The 23,120-nt window shown below is 45.6% G+C and overlaps 1 protein-coding gene and 1 long non-coding RNA gene across 3 annotated transcripts in view; one reads left to right on the top strand and one right to left on the bottom strand.

Annotated features, from left to right (window-relative positions):
- The window catches only part of GNAO1 (G protein subunit alpha o1), a 298,793-nt gene extending 278,048 nt beyond the window's left edge, over window positions 1–20,745 (top strand). Inside the window, exons 7-9 of one of the 2 annotated variants that reach the window (XM_037877921.2) lie at window positions 5,560–5,713; window positions 15,626–15,849; window positions 17,043–20,745. In XM_037877921.2, the coding sequence (XP_037733849.1) occupies window positions 5,560–5,713; window positions 15,626–15,813 (342 nt within the window). In that variant the 3' untranslated portion in view covers window positions 15,814–15,849; window positions 17,043–20,745. Of the gene's footprint in view, window positions 1–5,559; window positions 5,714–15,625; window positions 16,562–17,042 lie in introns of those variants that run through there. The other variant, XM_037877920.2, reaches the window with a different exon arrangement.
- LOC122462598 lies at window positions 1,272–9,438 on the bottom strand. Its single transcript, XR_006285275.1, has 3 exons — window positions 8,902–9,438; window positions 8,620–8,777; window positions 1,272–2,392 (listed from the first exon to the last, which is right to left on the bottom strand). It is a non-coding gene; the product is annotated as an uncharacterized LOC122462598 (long non-coding RNA).
- Window positions 20,746–23,120: the final 2,375 nt, after the last annotated feature.

Genomic DNA, 23,120 nt, shown 5'->3' with positions numbered 1-23,120 from the left:
AGAGAGGCTGCCATAAATCAGGGTAGCCCATGCTGGGGGAATCTTCAGCTGCCCGTTTAGGGCAGTTTTAAGGCCCTTTGCACTGCTCGGGCCATGCAAAGGGACCTTGTGGGCTATGATATGACATGTTAATTGGTGCTTCTCCATTGTCCTGCAGTAAGACACTAATGTTAACCTAGCAGGATTGAGCAACTAATATATAAAGACCAATGTCCAGCTATAGAGAGGAGAAACTGCTTATTTTGTTAACAACTCTTTCCAACCTCATGAACTAAGAAAATGCCATAGAATATCAGGGTTGGAAGGGACCTCAGGAGGTCATCTAGTCCAACCCCCTGCTCAAAGCAGTACCAATCCCCAGTTAAATCATCCCAGCCAGGGCTTTGTCAAGCCTGACCTTAAAAACTTCTAAGGAAGGAGATTCTACCACCTCCCTAGGTAACACATTCCAGTGTTTCTCCACTCTCCTAGTGAAAAAGTTTTTCCTAATATCCAACCTAAATCTCCCCCACTGCAGCTTGAGACCATTACTCCTTGTTCTGTCATCTGCTACCACAGAGAACAGTCTAGAGCCATCCTCTTTGGAACCCCCTTTCAAGTAGTTGAAAGCAGCTATCAAATCCCCCCTCATTCTTCTCTTCCGTAGACTAAACAATCCCAGTTCCTTCAGACTCTCCTCATAGCTCAAGTGTTCCAGTCCCCTAATCATTTTTGTTGCCCTCCGCTGGACTCTTTCCAATTTTTCCACATCCTTCTTGTAGTGGGGGTCCCAAAACTGGACAGAGTACTCCAGATGAGGCCTCACCAATGTCGAATAGAGGAGAACAATCACGTCCCTCGATCTGTTGGCAATGCCCCTGCTTATACAGCCCAAAATGCCGCTGCCAAGAAGGCCAATAACAGCACACTGTTGACTCATATCCAGCTTCTCGTCCACTGTCACCCCTAGGTCCTTTTCTGCAGAACTGCTGCCTAGCCATTCGGTCCCTAGTCTGTAGCGGTGCATGGGATTCTTCCGTCCTAAGTGCAGGACTCTGCACTTGTCCTTGTTGAACCTCAGATTTCTTTTGGCCCAATCCTCTAATTTGTCTAGGTCCCTCTGTCTCCTATCCCTACCCTCCAGTGTATCTACCTCTCCTCCCAGTTTAGTGTCATCTGCAAACTTGCTGAGGGTGCAATCCATCAGAGTTACAGAGCCAAATTGGGTGGCTGAATCAATCAATGGATAAAATTTCTTGACTACCTATCTGTCCAGTTACTTATCACTGTTTCCTAATGTCTCCATTACTTAAAAGATAACAATGCTCACTCGCTCTCTTGCCCTGGCCTCCTTCCTTCCTTACCACTCAGTGGCTTAGGGTATAGGTTTGAGTTTTCAAAATGAATGAATCTATGAGAATGAGGGCACTATCGTGGGAAAGCCTGGAAAGAGCTGGCATTTACTTTCTGAATAGTTCTTGAACTGAAGTTTGCTTTGAGTGGCTTCCAATGTTATGTAGTGATGCTGCATAATAAATTCATTGGCTAATGGATAATATTTACATCCATGATGACAAACCTGGCTCGTGGTTAGCTGAAAACAGCCATGTGACAGTCAAAGAGATTCTGTTATTTACCGCCACAGAGTTGTCCAATCACATACATGCAAACAAGTGCATTCTGATTGGTTGCAGCTAAATTCAATGAAAAAAATCTCCGTCACCTGCTCAAGAACTGCTTTACGTTTTGAAACATTTGAGGGGTTTCCATGTATTTGCAAAGGAAAATTTAGGGACTGGTCTTGCAAGAAGTCCACATGCCCCTGAAGTCAATCACAGTTTGCGCATGGAGGATTTTCAGGATCAGATCCTCAGTCTAGTATATTGTGGAATACCTGACCATATTAGAAAGCAGGACACTCAGAATGTGTGTTATATTAACACCATACTTCAGTGGACACCAGCTATAGTGTTGATCCCACGGTGAAAAAGGTTTGGCAGGAAAAATTTATTTTTCCCCCCCCATCAGAAAATTTCTACATGATTACTTTTCAATCATTCAGCTATTTGTTTCCTTTTCAATTCACATTTAATAGAGGACAGTAAGGAGAGCCTGGTTATTTATTTATTTAACTTGACTCAGGTAAAAATGTTTGCCCCTTTAACAAAGCACAGCAACAGGTAATGAATGTCTATATGACACAACAGCCCCTCTCCTATTGAAACAAATCTCTGCCCTAACCCAAAAAAAAAAAAAAAAAAAAACTAACCTACACGGATATTTAAATTCATAATGTAGTCCGCTAGCTTCAGATAATAGTAACTGGCTCCTTCCTTTGAGCATGCTTCCAGACTTACTTCTGCTCTTGTTCTTTGGGAAATGTTTTACTGAAGAGTGAATCTTGCTTTGTGACCTGAAGATAGCAATGGTAGGATTCTTATTGATCAACCTAGGGAATAGGTTACAGAGTTCTGGGGCCTGCAATTGACAAGGTTATTTTTCTAGCTCTGTCAAATTCATAAGTGACTCTCATAACTCCCATGACACATACACTGGTCTGAGAATCAATCTCTCGGTTGTTTGTGTGTCAGTCTCATTGCTCTTCTTCTAAAATGAGAAAGGGATAAAAGCCCTCCATATCTCTGTTTTCTTAACCCAGTGATATCTGTTTCCATCTCCCTCCAGTGCAGGTTTGTTCCAAGTGGTACATTTAATAGTGTTGTGTCTAGTTTCGTTTTAAATGACTTAAGCAGTAGAAATGCCATCAGCTCTCTTGGGAGACTATTCCACAAAGTAATAGAATTCATTGCTGGGCAGATGTAACTATTGCACTGCATGACTTTGACAAAGGACAACATTTTCATCTTAGCCTTAACTAGGGCCCTGTTTTTTGCGCTTGTGGTTTTGTCGGTACAATAATCAGAGGCAAATTTGCACTGGCAATTTATGGACACAAAATGTCTGACTGGTGTCTAAAATCTGGCCTATGATGGTAAGAAGAATGATAGCAAATGGCATTTGGATTTTTTTTTTAAAAGGTAAGTTTATGCAGAGAAAAAAATTTACTGTTGAAAGGACCTGTGGTACAGTATATCCTTGTCTTTGCTGCAGTCCCAGCAGTCCCTGCTTTAATGACTTGTGTATATAACTGTTCATGTAAACTAAGCATCTCAAGCCATTGAACATGATGGAATGCAACTGAAGCAGTGAAAGAGTCAAAACACTGTTTCATGATATTCTGTGATTTCTGGCAACTAATTCACACTAGCTCAACCTTGTCTTGTCTTTTTTCTTTTTTCTTTTCATTGCTTTCTGGTGACAAGTCCTATAGCATCATTAAAAAAACCAGACCTCATGTGACCCTCACCAGATTACGAGAGGGACATTTAATTAAGAAGCTGACGAGAAGCCACCAAACGCAGTGTTCGGAGTAGCATCCAATACAAAGAGATTCACTAAAACTCTCTTAGGGCTTGTCTACACGAACAATAAGACTGCAGCAAGCTGGGGGTGAATCTACTCCACACTAACCTGCCATGGTCTAACTGTTCGTGCACTCTGCTGACACATTAACAGTTCGTTAACGGGACTAGCTCAAAGTTCTCAAACAAACTCTTAGCACGCGTCAGCAGGGTGCACACAAACAGCTAGACAACGGCAGGCTCCCATCGGGTAGATTCACACCCCAGCTTGGCATGATCTAATTGTTTGTGTAAATAAACCTCTCAGTCAAAGTCCTGGCACTGAAGAGCTTCCCAGTAGGAGCAATGTCTCTCAGGTAACCAGCAACAGAGTGATATCAGGAGGGCAGTGACACTGGCCAATGAATAGAAGCTTGGTTCATTTTACATCTTCAATATGTTGAATCCTTTAGGGCCAGGACTCTTAACAATGCCTGCTCTTACTAGGAGATATTCAGAGACAGACTGAAGACTTTCAAGGGGGACAAGGGCATAGGATAGTGCTGACACAACAAACTCTGCTCCTTTCAAAAGTAGGAGCACCACCAAGATGTTTATGTAGCATGAATGTAGCCCACAGTGGTTATGGCGGAGTAATGCCATGTGTCTGATGCTACTTGGCTGGCAGGTATCTACTGACGGATACACAGGTACTGTGTTCACTGTGGGAGCACAGGGCTACTTCAAAACATGCCTCAATTTCCACTCCATCCTGGAGCCTCAGTAGTCCCTGATCTGGCACTCCTACAGTAGCGAGATTCACCACGGTACCCTTTTCTCCCCATGCAACCGAAAAAGTATGCTGCCTTGCAGAGCGAATGCCAGAGCAGCTGCTGCTCAGCGGAGCTCAGCAATTGAGCAGTCACCAGGACAGATCACTGGGAAGTTTGACAGATTTCTTTTCCCCCCATTGAAAAAAAATATATATTCATCACAACCAAAACTGCTCAGGAAACAGGGTTGGGTTTGACAAATTTTCCATCTCAAAAAAAATGTCAAGAGAAAAGTCTCGAAGTTGTTGGAATGTTTTGTTTCAACATTTTCTAAATGAAAGAATTCTGGTTCAGAACAACTTTTCATTTAAAAAAAAAATGAAAGCTAGTCAGACTGGACCAAAAGGGTTAAAAAGGACAAAAAAAGATCAAAATGAAACATTTCAAAAATAATCAAAAAAGTTACAACTGACCCAAGACCAAAAAGTCCAGTTTTTCAGTTCACAAATATTTGAGATTGCTGTTTTTTCCCCATCTCAAATAGGACAAAAAAATCAAACTCTTGAAAATGTTTACAGGGTGGGAAAACTGTTTCCCACCCAACTCTACTCTCCACTGCATAATGGTGGCCAGCAAGATGCAAAACCGAGCATGGAAGCTTCTGTTTTCTCTGCCTCATGTAGGAGGTGAGGCACCATTCCACCCAGCAGAAGAGACAGGCCATGCAATGTAGGGCCTGGGTATCTGAGGAAGGACTTTGTTATGATTTCATTAAATAGGTTGATTTGATGGGGGTGAGAAAGGGCCTACAGTCTGCTTTATTCTCCAGTCCTGACCATTTTCTAGTTCCCCTGAATTTGAAAGCAAGATCGATCACTATGACCAACAACAACAACTTGTAATTCTGCAGATTAAGAGGAGACTAATGAAATGTCATGCTTCTGGCTACCCATGGATAACTGCAAGATTCAGGAAGTATGCGCCTCCACCCCCATGTTCTGCACTGTACAGGTGGTCAGATACATTATGGGGGCTTTTCACCTTTCTTAGAAGCTTCAGGTATTGGTCATGGCTAGAAACAGACCTTTGGTCCAATCAGGAATGGCAAATGGTAGGTCGTGTCATCATGGGAGATTCTGTTGCAGTCCTGTGCCCTTTACTAGGATTCTGTTCTGTTGAATATTAAGTAACTTCAAGTGGATTTGATCTGAAGAGAATAAAACTGTCTCCTTGTCTTTTGTAACTGTCTTGTGTTATATGAATGTCCTGTGTTAGAAAACGTGTTTTCTAACCATTTCCCAGAGTTTGGTTTGGTAAACAGTCTCCTTTCCTAAATCTAACTTTTTCTTTCTCTCTCTCCCCCCCCCGCCTGTCTCTTTTCCTTTCTGACTTGCTTCCTGGTGTAGAACCGCATGCATGAGTCTCTCATGCTCTTCGACTCCATCTGTAACAACAAATTCTTCATTGATACCTCCATCATTCTCTTCCTCAACAAGAAAGACCTATTTGCCGAGAAGATCAAGAAATCACCTCTGACCATCTGCTTCCCTGAGTATACAGGTAGGTGTCATGACTCGGACAGCCCAGCCTACCAGTCAGGAAGCAAAAGATGAAAGAAGTAATCTTGCAACACTGGGGTGCAGAGGAGAAGTGACACTTGATGTGCCCTAAAGTTATATGGTGCCTTGAGGGGGTGTCTGTATTGATGGGTGTCTTATGGACAGTTCTTGTGGGGGTAACACTGAATGGTCCTACGCTGTCCATGGGACACACAAACCTCGAGACACCATGTGAACTTACGAAGCATCAAAATACAAAACTCCACCAATAACTAATGGAGTAATATAACAACGTTAATTGTAGTAATATTAAGAATTTTTTTCCTCCTTCCTTATAAGCTCACGATCAAACTCTGCCCATGGATCTACTTCTGATATGTTTAGCAGGTTCAACTTTCAAGGGAATCACCAGCCAACGATTGTAAGGTTCCAGTCCTGCAAACACTTACACACATATAGGAGCATAGGGACCTCCTGGGTCATTGAGACCAGTCCCCTGCTATGGCAGGCAACCCTGTCTTATCATCCCAGTCAAACTTATACACATGCCTAACTTTACTACTGTGAGAAGTCCCACTGAAATCAATGGAACTACTCAGGGTTGTAAAGTTCGCTACATGTGTAGGTGTTTGCAGGACTGGGGCCTGAGTTACCTACTGACAGGATGGCCCCTTCTTCGAGAGGGTGGGGTCTTCAGACCAATCCATCTTCTGGTGTTTGCTTTGGCTACAGCTGGTTGGTTGTCAGAGCAAAAAGATGCCAAAAGGTCATTTTTTTGTTTAAGGGAAATTCATGGCACACAATAGTTTAATGGATATTAAGTTGTTTGTTGTGGGAAATTATGAGAAGTCAAATAAATATCCTTTACAGCACAATATAAACTACTGAACTCCATTGAGTACCGTTTACCAAACAATTTAAACCCTTCAAGAAAAAAGAAAAAAGAAACCATCAGACTGCATTAAGCTGATAGGCAGCTACGTTGTCTAAAAGTTCACAATGGAGTCTTGCTCCTGTAGCAAGATGGCTGGGATGACAACGACCAATGATTTTTATAGTGAAAACACCCTAAAAGTTAGTGATTTTCTCACAGAAGTAATGGCTATGACGAACATACAGCCTAGTTACAGCAGACTCTTCTCTCCAACAGGAGCATAGGCGTTACCAGACTGGATCAGACATGTGGTCCATCTAAACCAGTATCAGGCTTCCAACAATGGCCAGTACTAGATGTAAGGTGTAAGAACCCCAGAAGTAGGTAGATGTTGGATAATTACATATGTCAATCTGAGATCTCTTTATACGAGACCTACAGAGAGAACTTTACTGTGCATGTTTAGAGCAACATACAATCTTTAACTAATCAACATCACCCTGGTGAGATAAGAACGATTACCTTCATTTTACAGAGAAGTGTCCAAAGACACACAATACATCAGTGGTGGAGCTGGGTCTAGAAGGCATATTTCCTCAACTGTTTGTCTTGCCTACTTTATTAGACGGTGCTGCCCTTCTGGTCTCTTGCCCGAGACTCCACAGCAAAACAGAAGCAGAGGATGCAGGACATTCCGACTGCAAGTCCCGTGCTCATGCATCCAGATCATAGTGCCAAAGTGAATGGTTTGCCCCAGAATTGGCATCTTTAGCAAAAATCCAATGTTAGTTATGTTACCATCCAAACAAACGGAGAGTGAGCCAGTTGAGGGAGTGAAAAGCACAACAGACTTTGGCAGGATTATTTTACACTCTTGAGTCTGTGTGTGTGTTGCAGAGAGACTCTCTCTTACTACGCTTTTACACATCATTCAGCTAAATCATATGCTACCTTTAGCCTCAACCAAATCCGTACACACAGATCCATGCATATTAAAGGGCAGAATGCAGGGTAAGTACATAACTCCCAAAAGTGTGCACTATGCGGATGACAGAAAGAAGAAAAAAGCCTTTAATGTGGAACATTCCAGTAGTTAAAATTGGCCAGCCCCAGAGCAGAGGGAAAATGAGGCTTCCACCCACAATTACACAGTTAAGACTGGTCAGCCATTTGAGTAGTCCAATTGGCCAATCATTCCCCTTCTTGAATAATGAGGGCGACGTTTGGATTTTGCAAAGAGGACATGATTGTGAGTCATGAAAATAAGAGTTTGGTTTGTGACTGAATCGCAGAGAAGAACAAAATATTTTATTCCTCATCTTAATTATTTATTAATGGCAAAATCATATTTTTCGTTAAAAAATTAAGGGGGGGGGGAGAAACTTAACCCTTGCGACTGGCAGCTCAATTAGCCACTGTGGCATTAGGATATTAAGGGTTTCAAGTCATTCATTGAAACACTCACTGTCTGTGGAAGAACCAGCTATACACTGAGCCCTATGCCTGCACTTCTTAAACCAACCTGAAGGGCTCTGGGTACGCATGAAAGCTTGTCTCTCTCACCAACAGAAGCTGGTCCAATAAAAGCTATTCCCTCACCCACCTTGTCTCTGTAACACCCTGAGATCAACATGGCTACAACAACATTGCGTGCTTCATAAACTGTGTTATTTTGTGTCTTTGGTAAGGTTTCTAGCCTACAGCCCTTACTCACGAGAGAAAAGGCTGCAGGATTGGGCCCGCTGGTTCTTAAAGTGGAGGGATGTTTTTAGAAAATTTTCTGCTAATTTGTTTCTCACATATTTACTCCCTTGAAAATGTTTAGGTTTTGTGAAATTTCAGGAGAAAGGCATTCCGCGGGCAAAAAGCTGTGAAATCACAAAATCCCAGGTTTGCCTGGGGAAACAGCTTGGCTTGGAAAACATAGCATGGAAAAGTCTTGGAAACCAAGAAACAATTCTGAATTTATAACAAGAGGCAAAACTGCTCAAAATTCTGAAGGTTTCAAAAGTTGTTGTAAATATTTCACATACCTCTGAAATCTTTCTTCTAGAGCTCGGCTTTATTGATCATAAAGGGGATTCTTTATTAAGGCTGCTGGACGCAGACAGACCCTCTGGTCGTTCTCTCTGATTCCAAGACTAACACAGCCAATGCTGCTTAGTGCCCACCAACAGGGTCTCCCTTTGTCCTGGTCAGGAATAAGCAAGAATGGAATGGACTGCAGTCTATCAAATAATCCTCCATAGCTCTCAAACAAGTTTCTACACTGCGGGGGCACCTCTTTGTGGCGACATCTGGGGATCAGCTCTCACCTGGTCTGATGCCCTCTCCATTAGTTGCTTGCTCCATGGCCTCTCTCTGAACTTGAGGTGCTCCCTCTTCATGTCTTGGCCCTTCAGCCAGGTTACTATAGTCCTCTGCTTCTGGGGTGTCAAAGTCCCACTGGACAAATTGTCTTATCTGTGGTTTAGCCAATCTTCTGATCCACTTTGAAGTTTGGGCCACTTTCCCAGTGGCCAATAGGGGAACCGAGGCCCACCCACTACTCTGGGTTCCAGCTCAGGGACCCTATCCCTAGCAACCACAGTCTGCTCAAGCTCTGGTCCTGTTGCTGTGTCCCTGAGCTCTTTCCTACCTCTCCTCTATCTTCTGGCCCATTTCTGGGTTTACCCCTGGAGCTTCCTCCACTTCCTGGGGCTACTTCACCCCTCTCAACTTCCTGCCAGAGTCTGTAATCCAAGGCAAGATACCAGGGCTTACTCTCCCCCTAGAACTCCTCCTTGTCCCTAGCCAAGTCCCCCACCCCACCCTCTAGGGGTAACTGCAAATCACCTTCCTGGCACCCTTTTCTCTTATCACCAACTTCCCCTGTTTATAAGCCTAGCCAAGCTCCTCCCGCAGCTGGGTTTCATCAGCTATCAGCAGGGTGACCATATTTCCCTGTGGTGAATATGGGACACCTGGGAAAATTACTCATATTCAAGTGAGTTCCATGGCAATCAATCAGAACTATGCAGTACAAACTTTCAAATTAACATCAAGTTGACTGAGCCCCTGTTTAAAAGAAATACTGCGTAGTTGGATTCTTTTTATTTACCTTCTTATCTTTAAGGCTTTAGGGTTCACACAGGGAGAGGTGACACACACACACACACTCCTGTACACCTCTCTCACACGGCGGGGTGGGGAGGTGACCGACTGATCCAACCCTCCAGGTGCTCTCTGCCCTCCATGCCTGGTTGGGACCCCCGGGATGCACCCGCCTATCCTGATACCTGGTGCCACGTCTTCCCGAGGCAACACGTGGAGGGGCATGCAGGGTCACATGCCCCCCCCCAGCAGATTTCTGCCAGGATTCACACCAGAATGTGGCCAGCAGCAGCCTTTTGGCACTGTGTGGGCAGGAAGGGACGGGAGCTGCTTCCAGCTGCAGGAGGGGGAAGGGATGGCCTGGCCCGTGTCTTTGCAGAGCTCATCTTCCGCCCCACCCCATCCCCGCTCCCCCATGGCTGGAAGCAGCTTGTCCGTTCCTGTCCGCACAGTGTCGAAAGGCAGCTCCAAGCTGCTGCTGGCCACTGACATAACCCAGCCGCCCCTTGTCCCCCAGCTATAGCGCGGGCAGGAAGGGGTTAAGCCCTAAGGATGCATTGTGCGCCAGGGCCCAGGGAACCTGACTGCAGGGGCTAGAGATGGCTCAGCAGGAGCGGGTGCCTAGGGGACAGAGCAGCCCCGGGCTCCCTGGGGGCAGGACCCAGGCTGCGGGGGGGGAGTGAAGAGGGGGCTAAGCCCCTGCCCAGGGCGCTGCTGTGGAGCCTGCAGGGTCGGGGCGTGAACAGGCTGGAAATCGCTTCCCCCACCACACTCCAGAGCTTAGCTGAGGGGCGGAGAGGCTGCGCTGTGCGGGGCTTTGGCACATGCAGGGCTCGGCTCCTCCTGGCCAGCGCCCCGGGCAGAGGGCCTTGGGCTTTCCAGCCAGAGGCAGTGAAGGAAGGAAGGAGCCTGCCGGCCAGGCTGTTGGCTCCGACCAGGGGCTGGTTCTCCGTGCAGCGCTGGGAGCGGGACACGCCCTGCCGGGGGGATATGGAGGAGTGGCAGGGCTGGGGGGGGGGTGAAGAGGCAAAGCAGGGAGAGGACAGCGAGAGGGGGTGCATGTAAAGGGCCAATGGGTGGGCAGCAAAGGCGACACGTAATCGGCTGCTGCCTGGCGCCTGCCCGCACTCACCAGCCACCGCAGCGCAGAGCCAGTGCCAGCCGGAAACGGGAGCGGGGTCGGGGCCCTGCTGGTCGAGAGCCGGCACGCAGCGGGGGCTGCGCGGACAAACCAGCAGGGGGAGCGACCAGCCCCACGCGCTGCAGCTTTGCCCCACCCCCAGCCTTGCACCCCCACCCCATTGTCAGCCACTGGACACCCCCCCACACTCACTGCTGGTAGGCGGGCAGCAGGTGAGCAGGGATCTGGCAAGCAGCAGGACCTGCCAGTACTGATGGGGGGCAGGATATAGAAAATACTGGACAATGTGCCTGTTTTTAGGAAAAAGTTGGGACACCTGCAGGAGGGCTTAAATATGGGGCTGTCCCTTTAAAAACGGGACATCTGGTCACCCTAACCATACAGGCGGCCTCTGGAGGAAAGCCAGGGCCTGACAGGTAATTAGCCTGTTTTACTTGTTCGGGCCGTGTCGGGGGTGAACACCCCATCACACCCTCTCAGAAGTTAGAAGGGTTCTTACTGAGTGATTATAGAGTGCTCAGGCCTAGATCCTCAAAGGTAATTAGGCGCCTTGAAATCAATGAGAGTTAGGCACCTAAATACCTTTGAGACACTGGACCTCAGTCCCTTTCTCACAGGGATTCAGCCTGCTGCTTTCCCCTCATTCCTAGCCCCAGCCAGTCCAGGAAGCAAGACTCGTGACTGGAGTCAAACTGGTCTCGGGACATGCCACCAGTGAGTCATTTGGCTGGCCCTTGCTCTTGCTTTTTACGTACAAACCTATGTAGTTGCTCAGTACAACAACATTGTCGGACATTTCTTCCGCTTACTGGATATCTCCTGACAGGATGCTCATTTTACACTAGTCAAAGAACGGTGCCTTGGGTGCGCTGACCCATGAGGTGCACCATGAGATGTATCAGCGCTTACTTATCGAATAGGCTGAAACAAATCAAATACAAGTAACGGAGTCGGGATTAATCCACCCAAGAGAATAGTTCCACTGGTCCTGAGGAAACCCAGGGATGGAGATAATCAGCTGCACCTGTTTAACAATCCTCTTGTGCATCTCTTGCTAACCCATCCCCCCCAGCCGTCCCTCAGCTGGAAGGAGAAGTGACTTCAGCTTCTTTCTAAATAGCCTTCCTCTTCTCTTCTTTCACCCCTTCTCCCCCAGCTTTGCACTTCTCCAGGGGATGGGCTGGGGGGGATGGGTTAGCATCCCCTGGAGAAAGGATGATAAGGAGATGATAAGCAGCGTGGAGCAGGGCCAGTAGCGTGGGGGAGCAGATGAGGAAAGAGGAGGCAAAGGAAAAGCTTTATGAAAGACAGACCCCTCCTGAGTTAAGTTTGGCCTTGAAGGACTGATCTGTCTGACACAGAGGCTTTTCCACGGGTGCCAAATTTTTGTCCAAATCGGATCAATGCCATTTTACAGAGCACTATAATCCACATCATCTTGTGTACGACCGCTGATTACATCTTCCAACACACCTGAGAACTGATCATCCCCTCATATGGGCTTCCCTGGGGTTTGGATGCAGGTAGCCAGCAGGCTAATTGGGCCCCAGCTGTGTTCCCATTCCCAAGAAAATGGCAATATTATCCCTGTTTAGGGTACAGTACAGCAGACTATGTGCATGCCCTCTAAGGCTTAAGCCAACCACCCTCTCTCCTTCAGATGTGACCTAACATGGGGATGTTCATTTCTCCAAGAAATAGCATTAAAATAAAGGAACAGAGCCAGAGAAGGAGAGCTTGAAAAGGAAAATAACTCTCCAGATCGTAGCAGCTCTTCAGAAGATTTCATTTGCATTTCAGCAAGGGGCCAGGCCTCAACGCTCTCACCATCATAAGCTGCTTAGTGTAATAACATGTATTCTTCAGCTGTAACAACTGACCCTCCGCCCTCTCCAGACCATCAAGCCAACATTTGACAAAGATTTCAAGTTCTGCCCTGTCTAACAGGCTGTAGGAGCTGATAGGCCCCTTAGAGAACACAGGCCCTTCTGGACATTTCTTTTTACACAGTACAAACTGTTGCAGCAGCATGTGGAGTGGGACCTCAAAACGGGCCCACAACAGCACTGGCCTTCACTCACACCCTGGCTGGGGTAAGGTGACGAGGTTCTCAAAATGAACCCCCAAAAGCCTGTCACTGAAGACCGGCGGGGAGGGGGTGAGACCTGTGACATGGGTGGGACCAGGCTGCTGGCAGAGGGTGGAGCTCTCACCCCAGTCAAGGGGCTATTTCCCTTACCCCTGCCCAGAAAGGAGCCTGGTGCTTCTTCCCCAGTGGGGAGTCCACTTGTCCTCTCCCCTCACTCCTGGGCTAGGTCTACCACAGGCAGGGCCTCACTCTTGTCAGCCTGGGTGATGCCACCACCTCCCAGCCTGGCAGTAGTGCAGCTGGTGTGACCCAGCAGCCCCTGGTGAGGGCGGTGCCCATGCCTGGAATCAAAATGGAACACCACTCTGCAGCCATCTTGTCGGTAATTTTAATTAGTCAGTACTTAGCGGTGTGCGTGTTGGTTTTGCATCTGGTTGCACCTGTCAAGTCTATTCCCCCCAATCTATTTGATTAACGTTACAAGCCTGATTCCGGTCTCCGTTACAGCCGTGTAAATCAAGAGTAATTCCATTGCACCAAGGGAGGAGAAACTGGCCCTGTTGGTCAGTGTTGTAGGGTGGTTATTAGAAGCGCCTGATGCCCTGTGAAACGCGACTGATGTGATTCATAGGCAACCTCCATTTCTCACAGGTTATTATAGTTTCCATTGTAATAGCACTGACCATAATAATCCACTTACTGGGCATTGCTAGAACTGGTGGATACTTCTGTAGGAGTCCTACAGCTGGGTGCCACTCTCAGTGCACAGGTGTAACCCTGGAGGAAGTCTATGAACATTAAGGAATTTACTCTGGCTGTATAGTGATGTAACTGTGAGTATAATGAGGGCCTAGGCCCAGATTCACAAAAGTATTAAGGAACTAGCACTGCTTTCAATGGAAGCTCGGAGCTTAAATACCTTTGTGCATCTGGGCCTAGTGTCCAAACCTGAGTCTGGTGCCTTGTGGTTCTTGCCTTTCCCTGTTGCATTATGTCTTTAATCACTACAGCAACAGAAGGAGCATGGTGGATGCCGCTCCCAGGTTTGCTGTAGGGATTTGGGTTGCAAGTGAAATGCAGAAAATCAAGCTCACGTATAAGCCTCTAAATATGTTTTCATTTCAGCTTGTAGCAGTAGTTACATGGACGCACCCGTGATCATTTTCCCCCTTTGTAACGCTTGTGGAAAGGATCAACATGTTCCAAGCTGATCTCCATGGGCCCAGTTACTTTTCCCAGTGCATTAACTGGGGCAAAATAGTGAGATTCCTCAGTGTAGCTTGGACTGTAGTAACCTGGGGGTGGGTGGAACTTTGGCTGAATCAAGCACAATTGGTGCTTAGGGGAGGTCTACACTTTAAAAGCTTCACTGTAGCGCTTTTAGTGAAGAGTAGCTAACCCATCTCCCCAAGAGGTGGTAGCTATGTTGACAGGGAAGCCCTCCTATTGACATACACTGACCTAGCCCCTAGTGTAGACAGCGCTATCTGCGTCACTCAAGGGTCTGGATTTTTCACCCCCCGAGCGACGTAGTTATCCCGATGTAAGTTTGTAGCGTAGACCTGGCCTTCGTTTTCCATGTTTGTACTGATGCGCACTGATTAGCAGTTCCCTGCTGTTCCCGTGAAGTCACTGTACCTGACCCCGCTGTCACCGGTGTCAATTAGGAGTAACTCCATTAAAGTTAATGCGGTACAAAGCAGGTCTGAGCGCTAACTTTCTGATGCTTTTCCTCTCGCACCATCTCTTTGTTTGTTCTCCCCCTATTGATAATGTGGCTCCCAGTTGGAGACACAAATATCAGAGCTTCCAAGACAGTTTCAGTGCATTAATCTTTGATATGACCAGCAAAATTAGAACAAACAGCAGGTTTGGCCCTTTTGGGTGTCTTTGCAATGGATAAAGAAGGCCGTCACGCTTGTCTAGTGTGTTTGCTTTTTAATTTTTCTGCTTATTTTTCACCTCAGAAATATCAGGACTATCAAGTCTCATCTCCCCTGGGGTTTCTGGAAGTCTCCTGGTGGTGCGGAGACCTGGAGGGGGAGCTTTCTATAACTTTAATTAAAGGGATGCAGAATCCTGAATCTTTAAGAGGGAGGTTCATTCCTCCCAGCTGTTCATTCAGGTGTTTGCGTTAAATAAGAGTTTAAAAACAAAAACAATGAGCAAGATCTTCAGCTTGTGTAAACAAGTCAGTGGAGTTAGCCAGTTTACACTAGCTGAGGCTCTGATCTAAAGAGTTTTGAAATCCCTTTTCTTCTCTGATGCTCACATTTCATTTGCAGTGTTATTATCTCATTAGCTCTCCAGCTATCTATAGAGTCTTCTGGAAAAAGAGAGTGGGGGTGGGGGGTAGATGAGACCTGGTTTTCTAATGTGAACTCCGAGCAGTACAAAATGCCTTCTTCGTGCATCATCTTTCCCCCTTTATGGGATAATACACCAACCCCTTTTCCAGCCCTTTTCTTCCAGATCTCCCTAGAGCAGTGGTTCTCAGCCCCCCGCTTGCGGCCCAATCAGCACCCAGCTGCGGCCCCCGTGACATCCTCAGGGCCATATCGGTAGTATGTATGTTGTGTGGATCCACATACCACAGAGAAAGCTGCATATGCAGCCCACAACGGTAAATAGGTTGAAAACCACTGCCCCAGAGCGTGCTCATGCCTGCAAGACCTCTGACGGGATTCTCTTTCTTTTCCTGTTTGTTTGCCTGCAGGCCCTAACACTTACGAGGATGCAGCGGCATATATCCAAGCACAATTTGAAAGCAAAAACCGCTCCCCCAACAAGGAGATTTACTGTCACATGACTTGTGCGACGGACACGAACAACATCCAGGTGGTCTTCGACGCGGTCACCGACATCATCATTGCCAACAACCTCCGAGGCTGTGGCTTGTACTGACGCCTTCTCGTCCTGTATAGCAAAGCAACTCCTTTGGTAATGATCACGGCGGGAGGAAAAAATTTTAAAAAAAGAAAAAAAGCGCAAAACAAAACAAAACAAAAACCAAATCAAACGACAAAAAACAAAATCATTATACTAATAATGCAAGCTGGTAAATAAAAAGGCATAATGACAAATTATATATATATATATAAAAATAAATATATATATATATATATATATACACACACACACATATAAAAAAAAACCCACCACCACCACAATCTTTTTAGTTTATCTCAAAGAGCTGTGGACAGAACTGATTTCTCTGACAGGCTTCAGCCCTCCCTGGTATTGTCACCAGTCATAGAAATCAAATCAATTAAATAAGCCAAGAAAAATTACGCTGACATTTGCTAAATGGTCTGCCCGCATTTTGAACCTAAGGTATCCTAGGAGTTTTAAAAGGGATTGTTTTCTTAAAACAAAAAGCGGTAATGTTATTTTTTTTAACTCTTCTTTGGGGGAGTGGCTTCGGGGTAGAGGGGAAGGGGATTTTTTTTTTCTTCTTTCTTCCTCCCCATTCCAGTTTCTTGGATTTTTTAGGGACTGGTGTTAGGAAGCCAGAAGTCAGCTGGTGCCGCGCTGCAGTCTGCACCATGTGGGCTGGGCTCTCAGTGCCTCTCGGTTCTGTTCAGCTCTTGTGGGTTTCAAAAACAAACAAAGAAAAAGACAAAAAAATAAAAAAAAAATAAAAGAGAAAAAAGAAAAAAACAAACCCACACCACAATATTTTAGAACTTTTTTTAACCGGGACGCAGCAGGAAAGCATCCTTTATGTAACAAGCTCTTCACTTGTGGAATGTAACTTCCTCCCAAGTTAAAGCACAAGATGGGGAGCTTCAGGCTTTTTACCAGCGCGGGTTCTGCGAGAAAGAGGAGGGCCCCTAGTGGCAATCACACCACAAATACACACACACACACGCACGCACGCCACAAAAAGACTGGGGGGAGGGATGTATTTGTCCATCAAATTCGAACCGTGTATCAGTGCCAACCTCACTTTCAGGTGGGCTTTGGGCAGGGGAGGGGAGATGCAATTTATTTTTGAACAGGGTTAATTAAGGACATTAACCATTGTGATACTGTTTTACTTGGCAGTGAGGGATTCCCCCTATGATTTAATTGATTTCTTGATTGATTTTTAATGTATTCAAGCCTGGGCTCCCTTCTCTCTCTCTCTCCAGACCACTTCACGGACTCTCCTGTTGGCGTTCTCCTTACCGGTAGCATGACCTTTTGGCCTTTTGCATAAGACACAGCCTTCCTTATTGAATCAATGTATAATGTTCTGAACATGGAATGATGGCTGTGTGTTTCCGTAGACTGCTGTAGATCTGGTTTTAGCTGAGTCTTTACATTTAGAAGCTAAAAGATTAAAAAAGAAGAAAAAAAAAGAAAAATGAAAAAAAACCACGTTTTTTTCATGTGCTTTGTAGCTAAAAAAAAGAAAAAAGGAAAAAAAAAGAAAATATTCCTTTCCCATTTTCCCTTCCCCCCTTTATTTAAAAAAAGAAAAGAAAAATCTTTTGCAACCGTGCTAAGAGGTATTCTCCTCTTCTCCATTCCTCATTTTAACAGGAATGAATTTGCATTTGTTTTCATTTAATTTCCCTTTGTGTTTATTTGTGCCCTGCCTCTTTAAAAAGAAAAAAAAGGGGGGGGTCTTTATTAGCCTGGAGTGATAAGACTACAATGCAAGACGATGACTGTGGGTCAGGTATCCAGCAGGGGATGTCTTTCTGCTTTATATTTATTTATTCTTTTCCCCTAGTTTAATAATGACTCTTTGTTCTGAATTGTCTCTTTCGCGCTCCAGGTTTGTATCAAAAAAGCACAGTTGTCACTGGCCTGTAGTGGCCAAATTATCCAGAGATTTTCCCTCTCTTGACTTTTTTGCTCTGAAGAATACTGTGTATTACATACCAGATAGGCTTCCTCTTCTTTCTTTTATTGTTTTGGGGGTTGGTTTGGGAGACCTTAGAGGGATTATTTTTCTTTGGGTTTTTTTGTTTTGTTCGGATTTATTTTTGTAACTCTTTCCAGTGAATGCTTTTTTGTGCTGCTTTTTTCCTCCTCTGATCCTTCCTTTTAGTGAATGGTGTTTTCTCTCTCTCTCTCTCTCTCTCTCTCATGTGGGGATGTTTGTGCTGCAAAAACAGACAAAAAAAATACAAAAAAAAAATACAAAAAACCCGAAAACAAAAAAAGAAAGAAAATGTTTAAAAAGTTTCACACACACACAGACACACACACACACACCAATCACAAAAAAAACTAAAAAAAAAAAAAAACCAAAATCAAATGTAGTGTTTACATTAAAGCCACCGTTTTCATGACCAATCCTTCATCATTTCTACTTTGATTAGTAATCAGACATCTTCACAGTTTCACTTTTCAGAGTTACCTTTGCTGAAGAAACCACACACCTGTTTAAAATAAAATGAATAAATAAAGAGGAAACTAAATATATATATATATAAAGCGCCAGGTCTTTCTAAGCCTTTCTATTACCAATCAGTGAGGTTTCTGTGATATATTAGACACTGCCAATCTCTTTCTCTGACTAATGGAAAATTCATGTGTAGCTCAATAAAGAGAATGTTTGTCTGTAATCCTGGTCTTTCACCTTCTGGTTTTCAGACTACAGTTATTTTATGACTATTTTTCTTTAATTAAGGAGGGGGGGAAGAAAAGAAAAAAGAACACAGTGCTGCCAATTCATATATTTCTTGGGGATGTGGAGGAAGGGGACAAATTCTGGTCCCTACCCCAGTTCCCACTTCTGGCAGGGACCCAGTTCCGCTCCGAAGTAAGTATCCCATTTCCCCCCCACATGCACAGGAACCCTGGGTCTTGCTCATCCAGGGAGTCTCCCCTCTCTCTTACCCGCATGGGGCTGCACTCCACCATCCAGGAACAGACTCTCCATGTGGCAGGTTGTGAGGCCACTCACTGAAACTTGGCTCAGTCGCCCGTCCATCGGTATGGCAGGGCAGCTGCATCAAATCTCAGTAGCCATGCTTTGGATCTCCCTGGCAGCAGCAGGACTGATTTAGTGCGGGACCACTGCTTAAAAGCGGTCAGGCCATGCCACCCACCCACACCCACACCCACCTCGGCTCTGGGGCCTATGGAACTTTGAGCCAGTGTAAAAATCCAGGGGAGGGGGCACATACCCCCCAGCCCCTTCCAAACTGGCACCACTGCAAATTATTCCACCTCTTGTGTTGTTTCAAAAAGCTATCGGACACAGGGGCCAGATTTTTTAGAAAAACCTCAGCTCCCACTTAGGACCTGGGATCAGTGGCTAGACCGTGACGAGAACTCAGCCTATTGGATGAATGTCGGGTGCTTTTGGAAGTCTGGCCCCCATTGTGGAAGCTGAGCACTAAAACATCTGGGCCCTGCGTGGCTCAGGAGATTGGGAATCGCAGGCCTTTTGGGTTTAAGCTAATTGTTCCCAGCCCACGGCCTGATCTTGCAAGTTGTATCGCATATAGACAGCCCCCTGCACCTATGCAGATTGCTGTTGGCCTCAGCGTGGCTCTGTGCAGGCACAGGGATCTGCCCACACAATACACCTTGCACGATCAACGCCCAGGGCAGAAGCATCTGGATGTTGTTGCCACCTGATGGTTGCTGGTAGCCTATGTGAAATGGATTTGGTAGTCTTGATCAAGTGTGTCCCATGGAATACCACCGTCGACACTCACTGCAATCTCATTGGCTGTCTTGAGCACGCACAGCAGCCAAGGATGGAATACATAGAATCTGAACTGTCTTCTGCTCCCTCGGGGATGGCATCCAGGTCAAGTTTGAGGCACACTAGCAGGAAAGCGGAGGGAGGAAGCTGTCACGGTCAGCACCTTTGCTGTGCCGGCTTGCTGGAGAAAGAGACATCTTGAGTCTCAAAAGGCTGCCAGCCACATGCCTTTCAGCATCATTGAAGTGGGTGGAACATTTTAATGCCCTGTAAAATGGGGGTGTTGATTCATACACCTCCTGTGTAAGATGCTTTGAGATCTAAGGCTTGACAAGCACTATGGAAAAGCTAGGAATTTATTAGTAATAATAATTAAATTAAAAAAAATAATCACAGAAACTGGATCATCCCACTAACATTTGTTTTTCTTTAGAGCTTTTGATTGTGCAAGGTGCCAGGCTGACAGCCCTGGAGTCACCTGTGTCCCCCCTAAGGAAGTTAACGCACAGGCGGTTCCAGTTTGGAAGACTTTTCCCACCCCAGCCCACCGACATGTGTTGACCCAGAACTGCAGAGATCACCAAACGCAGGAGCGATGGCAATTACAGTCCCGATCTAACAAACGTTCTCCCACATGCGTATCTTGTAGCATCTGGGAATGACTCACATACTTAAAGTTAAACACGTGGTTAAGTGTTTGCAGGGCTGGGGCCTGAATATCTATTCTCACTCAATACTTGGCTTCCACTCAGATTGGCAATAACGAAGGCTAGCAGTGTCAGTCATGATGTAGACATGCATCCACTAGGATCGGTGTTGAGATTCCCAACATACTAAGAGCTACCAAACAGCCATCAGAGGGTTATGACCTAATGTTGCAGCCAGTTTGGGACGTATTCAAACTGATGATACAGAGGTGTAAAGCCTAGAGGCTATTTCTCATCCCTTCAGCCAGCCAGTTCCACACCAAATCCAATTTAAACCCTACATTCCTCTCCACCTAGTCAGACCAATGTCATGTTCCAAAGCAGTCTCTTGCCATTTTTTGTCATCTCAAACTGCACTCTGACCAGGCAGAAAAGGAAGCCCTGGGATGTCCATTGGTCTCGACTTCACTCTGCAGAAGAAAAGATAACCCCAGCAACAATTTGATCCCCATGTGAGCCATCATCGAATTACTCACATAGGTGATTCAAAAGAAGAATGGCTGAAAGACACCGGAAATTTTGCACACAAAATACGAAAGAAAATGCATTAGGACACAGAAATAGAACCCGTAGCAGCAAAGATGTTTCTCCTGATTCTAGCGTTCTAAGGCCTAGACAAGGGAGAAGGGTAACATCAAGTAAACCAGGACAAAAGACAGACAATCTGAAGATAAAACTGGGTGAAGAGTTCAAAAAATGTTTGGCAAATACTGGCTCAGATTGAAAATTAGAAATAACTGACTACATTTGCATCCCTATTCAGTTCAGCCTCCACAAATATTCCAGCAAATGAGTTCATCGGCAGAAACATCCACTAAAATAGTGAATTGTAAGCAAACGTTTAGAGACTATTCGCAGAAAGCCAATTTTCAATCCATAAATGCTATTATTTGCATTGGGGACCTGTAATTCCAAGAGTTAGGCTCATCCAATCAGGGAACAGAAACAATACCTCATGACCGATGTCTCACTACAACTAGCCAGCACCGCTTGAATCTCAAATATTGAATTCTCTTAAACCTCTCGGGAACAGTCTAAAACCCAAGGATTTTATTTAGAAAATCCACAGCCCCGAGCAACGCAATTATACCAACCTAACCTCTAGCGTAGACAGCGCTATGTCGACGGGAGGGCTACTGCCTCTCGTGCAGGTGGATTAACTATGCCAACGGAAGACGACAAGCAGGACTGCAATTTGCCAATGAACCAAAGTTTGATTGTACCGTATAGCAGTGTCTACGCTGGATTGCCAGTGTGCACCATGCTCAAGCCGTGTCTCCTATACTGGGGCCTGAAAAACACTGAGGGAATTCTCAGCTGTCCAGGTCCAGCTGCTTTCCTTTGCACTGCCAGAGCAACTCAAAAAGAGTTAAAGAGAATCTGCCTGTGTGTACTTCCAAAGACCTAGGAAAGTTACGGTAACGTACCACTGGCCATATTTTAGACCAAAATTCAAGTCTCAAATCAAATCCACAGGAAGACTTATCCAATGACAGAAGAGGGATGAGCGTCTCATGCATCAGACCCAGTGTTCGAGTGCCAAAGATTAAAGCCTCTAAGCATCTTTCCCTGCTACAGGCAAACTTCCTGACAATGGATTTGAGCTCCAAAGACCTAGGCTTATTTCCTTCTGTAAAAATTCCAACTTCATGCCTGACTCGACTATTGCACGTCTTCCCCCGCTCTCCCTTCCAAACTCACTGCCAAGCTCCTGGGAGAACCACCACCAGGTATCACATCGCTATTGTCATTATTTATTTATTACTTGCTCCACAACTGCTGAATCAAGCCTCATCATAGTTCTCGGCCTTATTGCTCAGCCTCAGAAGATGATGATTGAGGAGGAGGATTGCTGACTGAGACACTAAAAGGATGGTTTTGTGGTTAAGGCACTTGCCAGAGACTCAGAAAACATGGGTACAAATCCTAACTCTGCCACAGACTTCTTTTATGACCTTGGGCAAGTCACTTACTCTCGCTGTGGTTGTACCTAGAAATAATAATTCTTCCTTTATGTGTCTAGATTGTAAGCTTTTTGCAGCAGGGACTGGATCTTATTGTCAGTAACCACAGCAGGATGGCGCTTCAATCTCATTTGGCATTCTTAGCTGCCGCAGGAAAGCAGATCATAGCAAACACTTCTGAAATGAAGACTAGTGGCTATTGTCCTCTAAGGAAAGCGGATAGCTTCATGCCACTGTTGCACATTTCAGTTCAACAAACTGATACTCTGGAGCATTTCTGAGCATATGCAGTAATTGGATAAATTAACCAGCAAGGTTGGATGTGGGAATGCAATGTTCTGTAGGGTTATTCTGATCACACACACCGATAGGAATAGCCATGGGGAGGAATGGAAAGGATGCGTCAGAATGGCTGACACAAACTTAACCCTTTCGGCACCAACATTTTTCTGGCCACACACATCCTAAGAAGGACATGCAGAGGTGGAATGTGACATCAGTGCAGGCAGGACCTCTTTCAGTGCAAGTAATGGGACATGCCCAGTTCAGACATGCAGTTACTTCATGAATCTTGTGTATCCTGCAGTGGTTAGGTAATTGAGACTAATGAGGGAGCCCAAAGTCAAGGAAAGACTCAAGGTGTCCATAGTCTGGCCAGACAACGAGAAGATGGAAAGGAGCTGTGTTTGACAGAGGAAATGGACCTAGAGCGATAAAGAACAGCCGTAGATCTGGGCAGAAGTGCTGGATTATTAGATATACACAGAGTAAGACCATTCCTGCACCCTGCAGACTTTACAATCTAAAGGATGTGTGGGGAAACTGAGGCACAGATCTGTGAAGTGAGTTGTCCAAGGTCAACCAGCAGACCAGTGGCAGAGCCAGAAA

This window comes from Chelonia mydas, chromosome 12 (assembly GCF_015237465.2).
Source record: "Chelonia mydas isolate rCheMyd1 chromosome 12, rCheMyd1.pri.v2, whole genome shotgun sequence".
NCBI lineage: Eukaryota > Metazoa > Chordata > Testudines > Cheloniidae > Chelonia > Chelonia mydas.
Note: the sequence above shows the minus strand (reverse complement) of the source record. Positions and strands in the feature narration are given on the sequence as shown.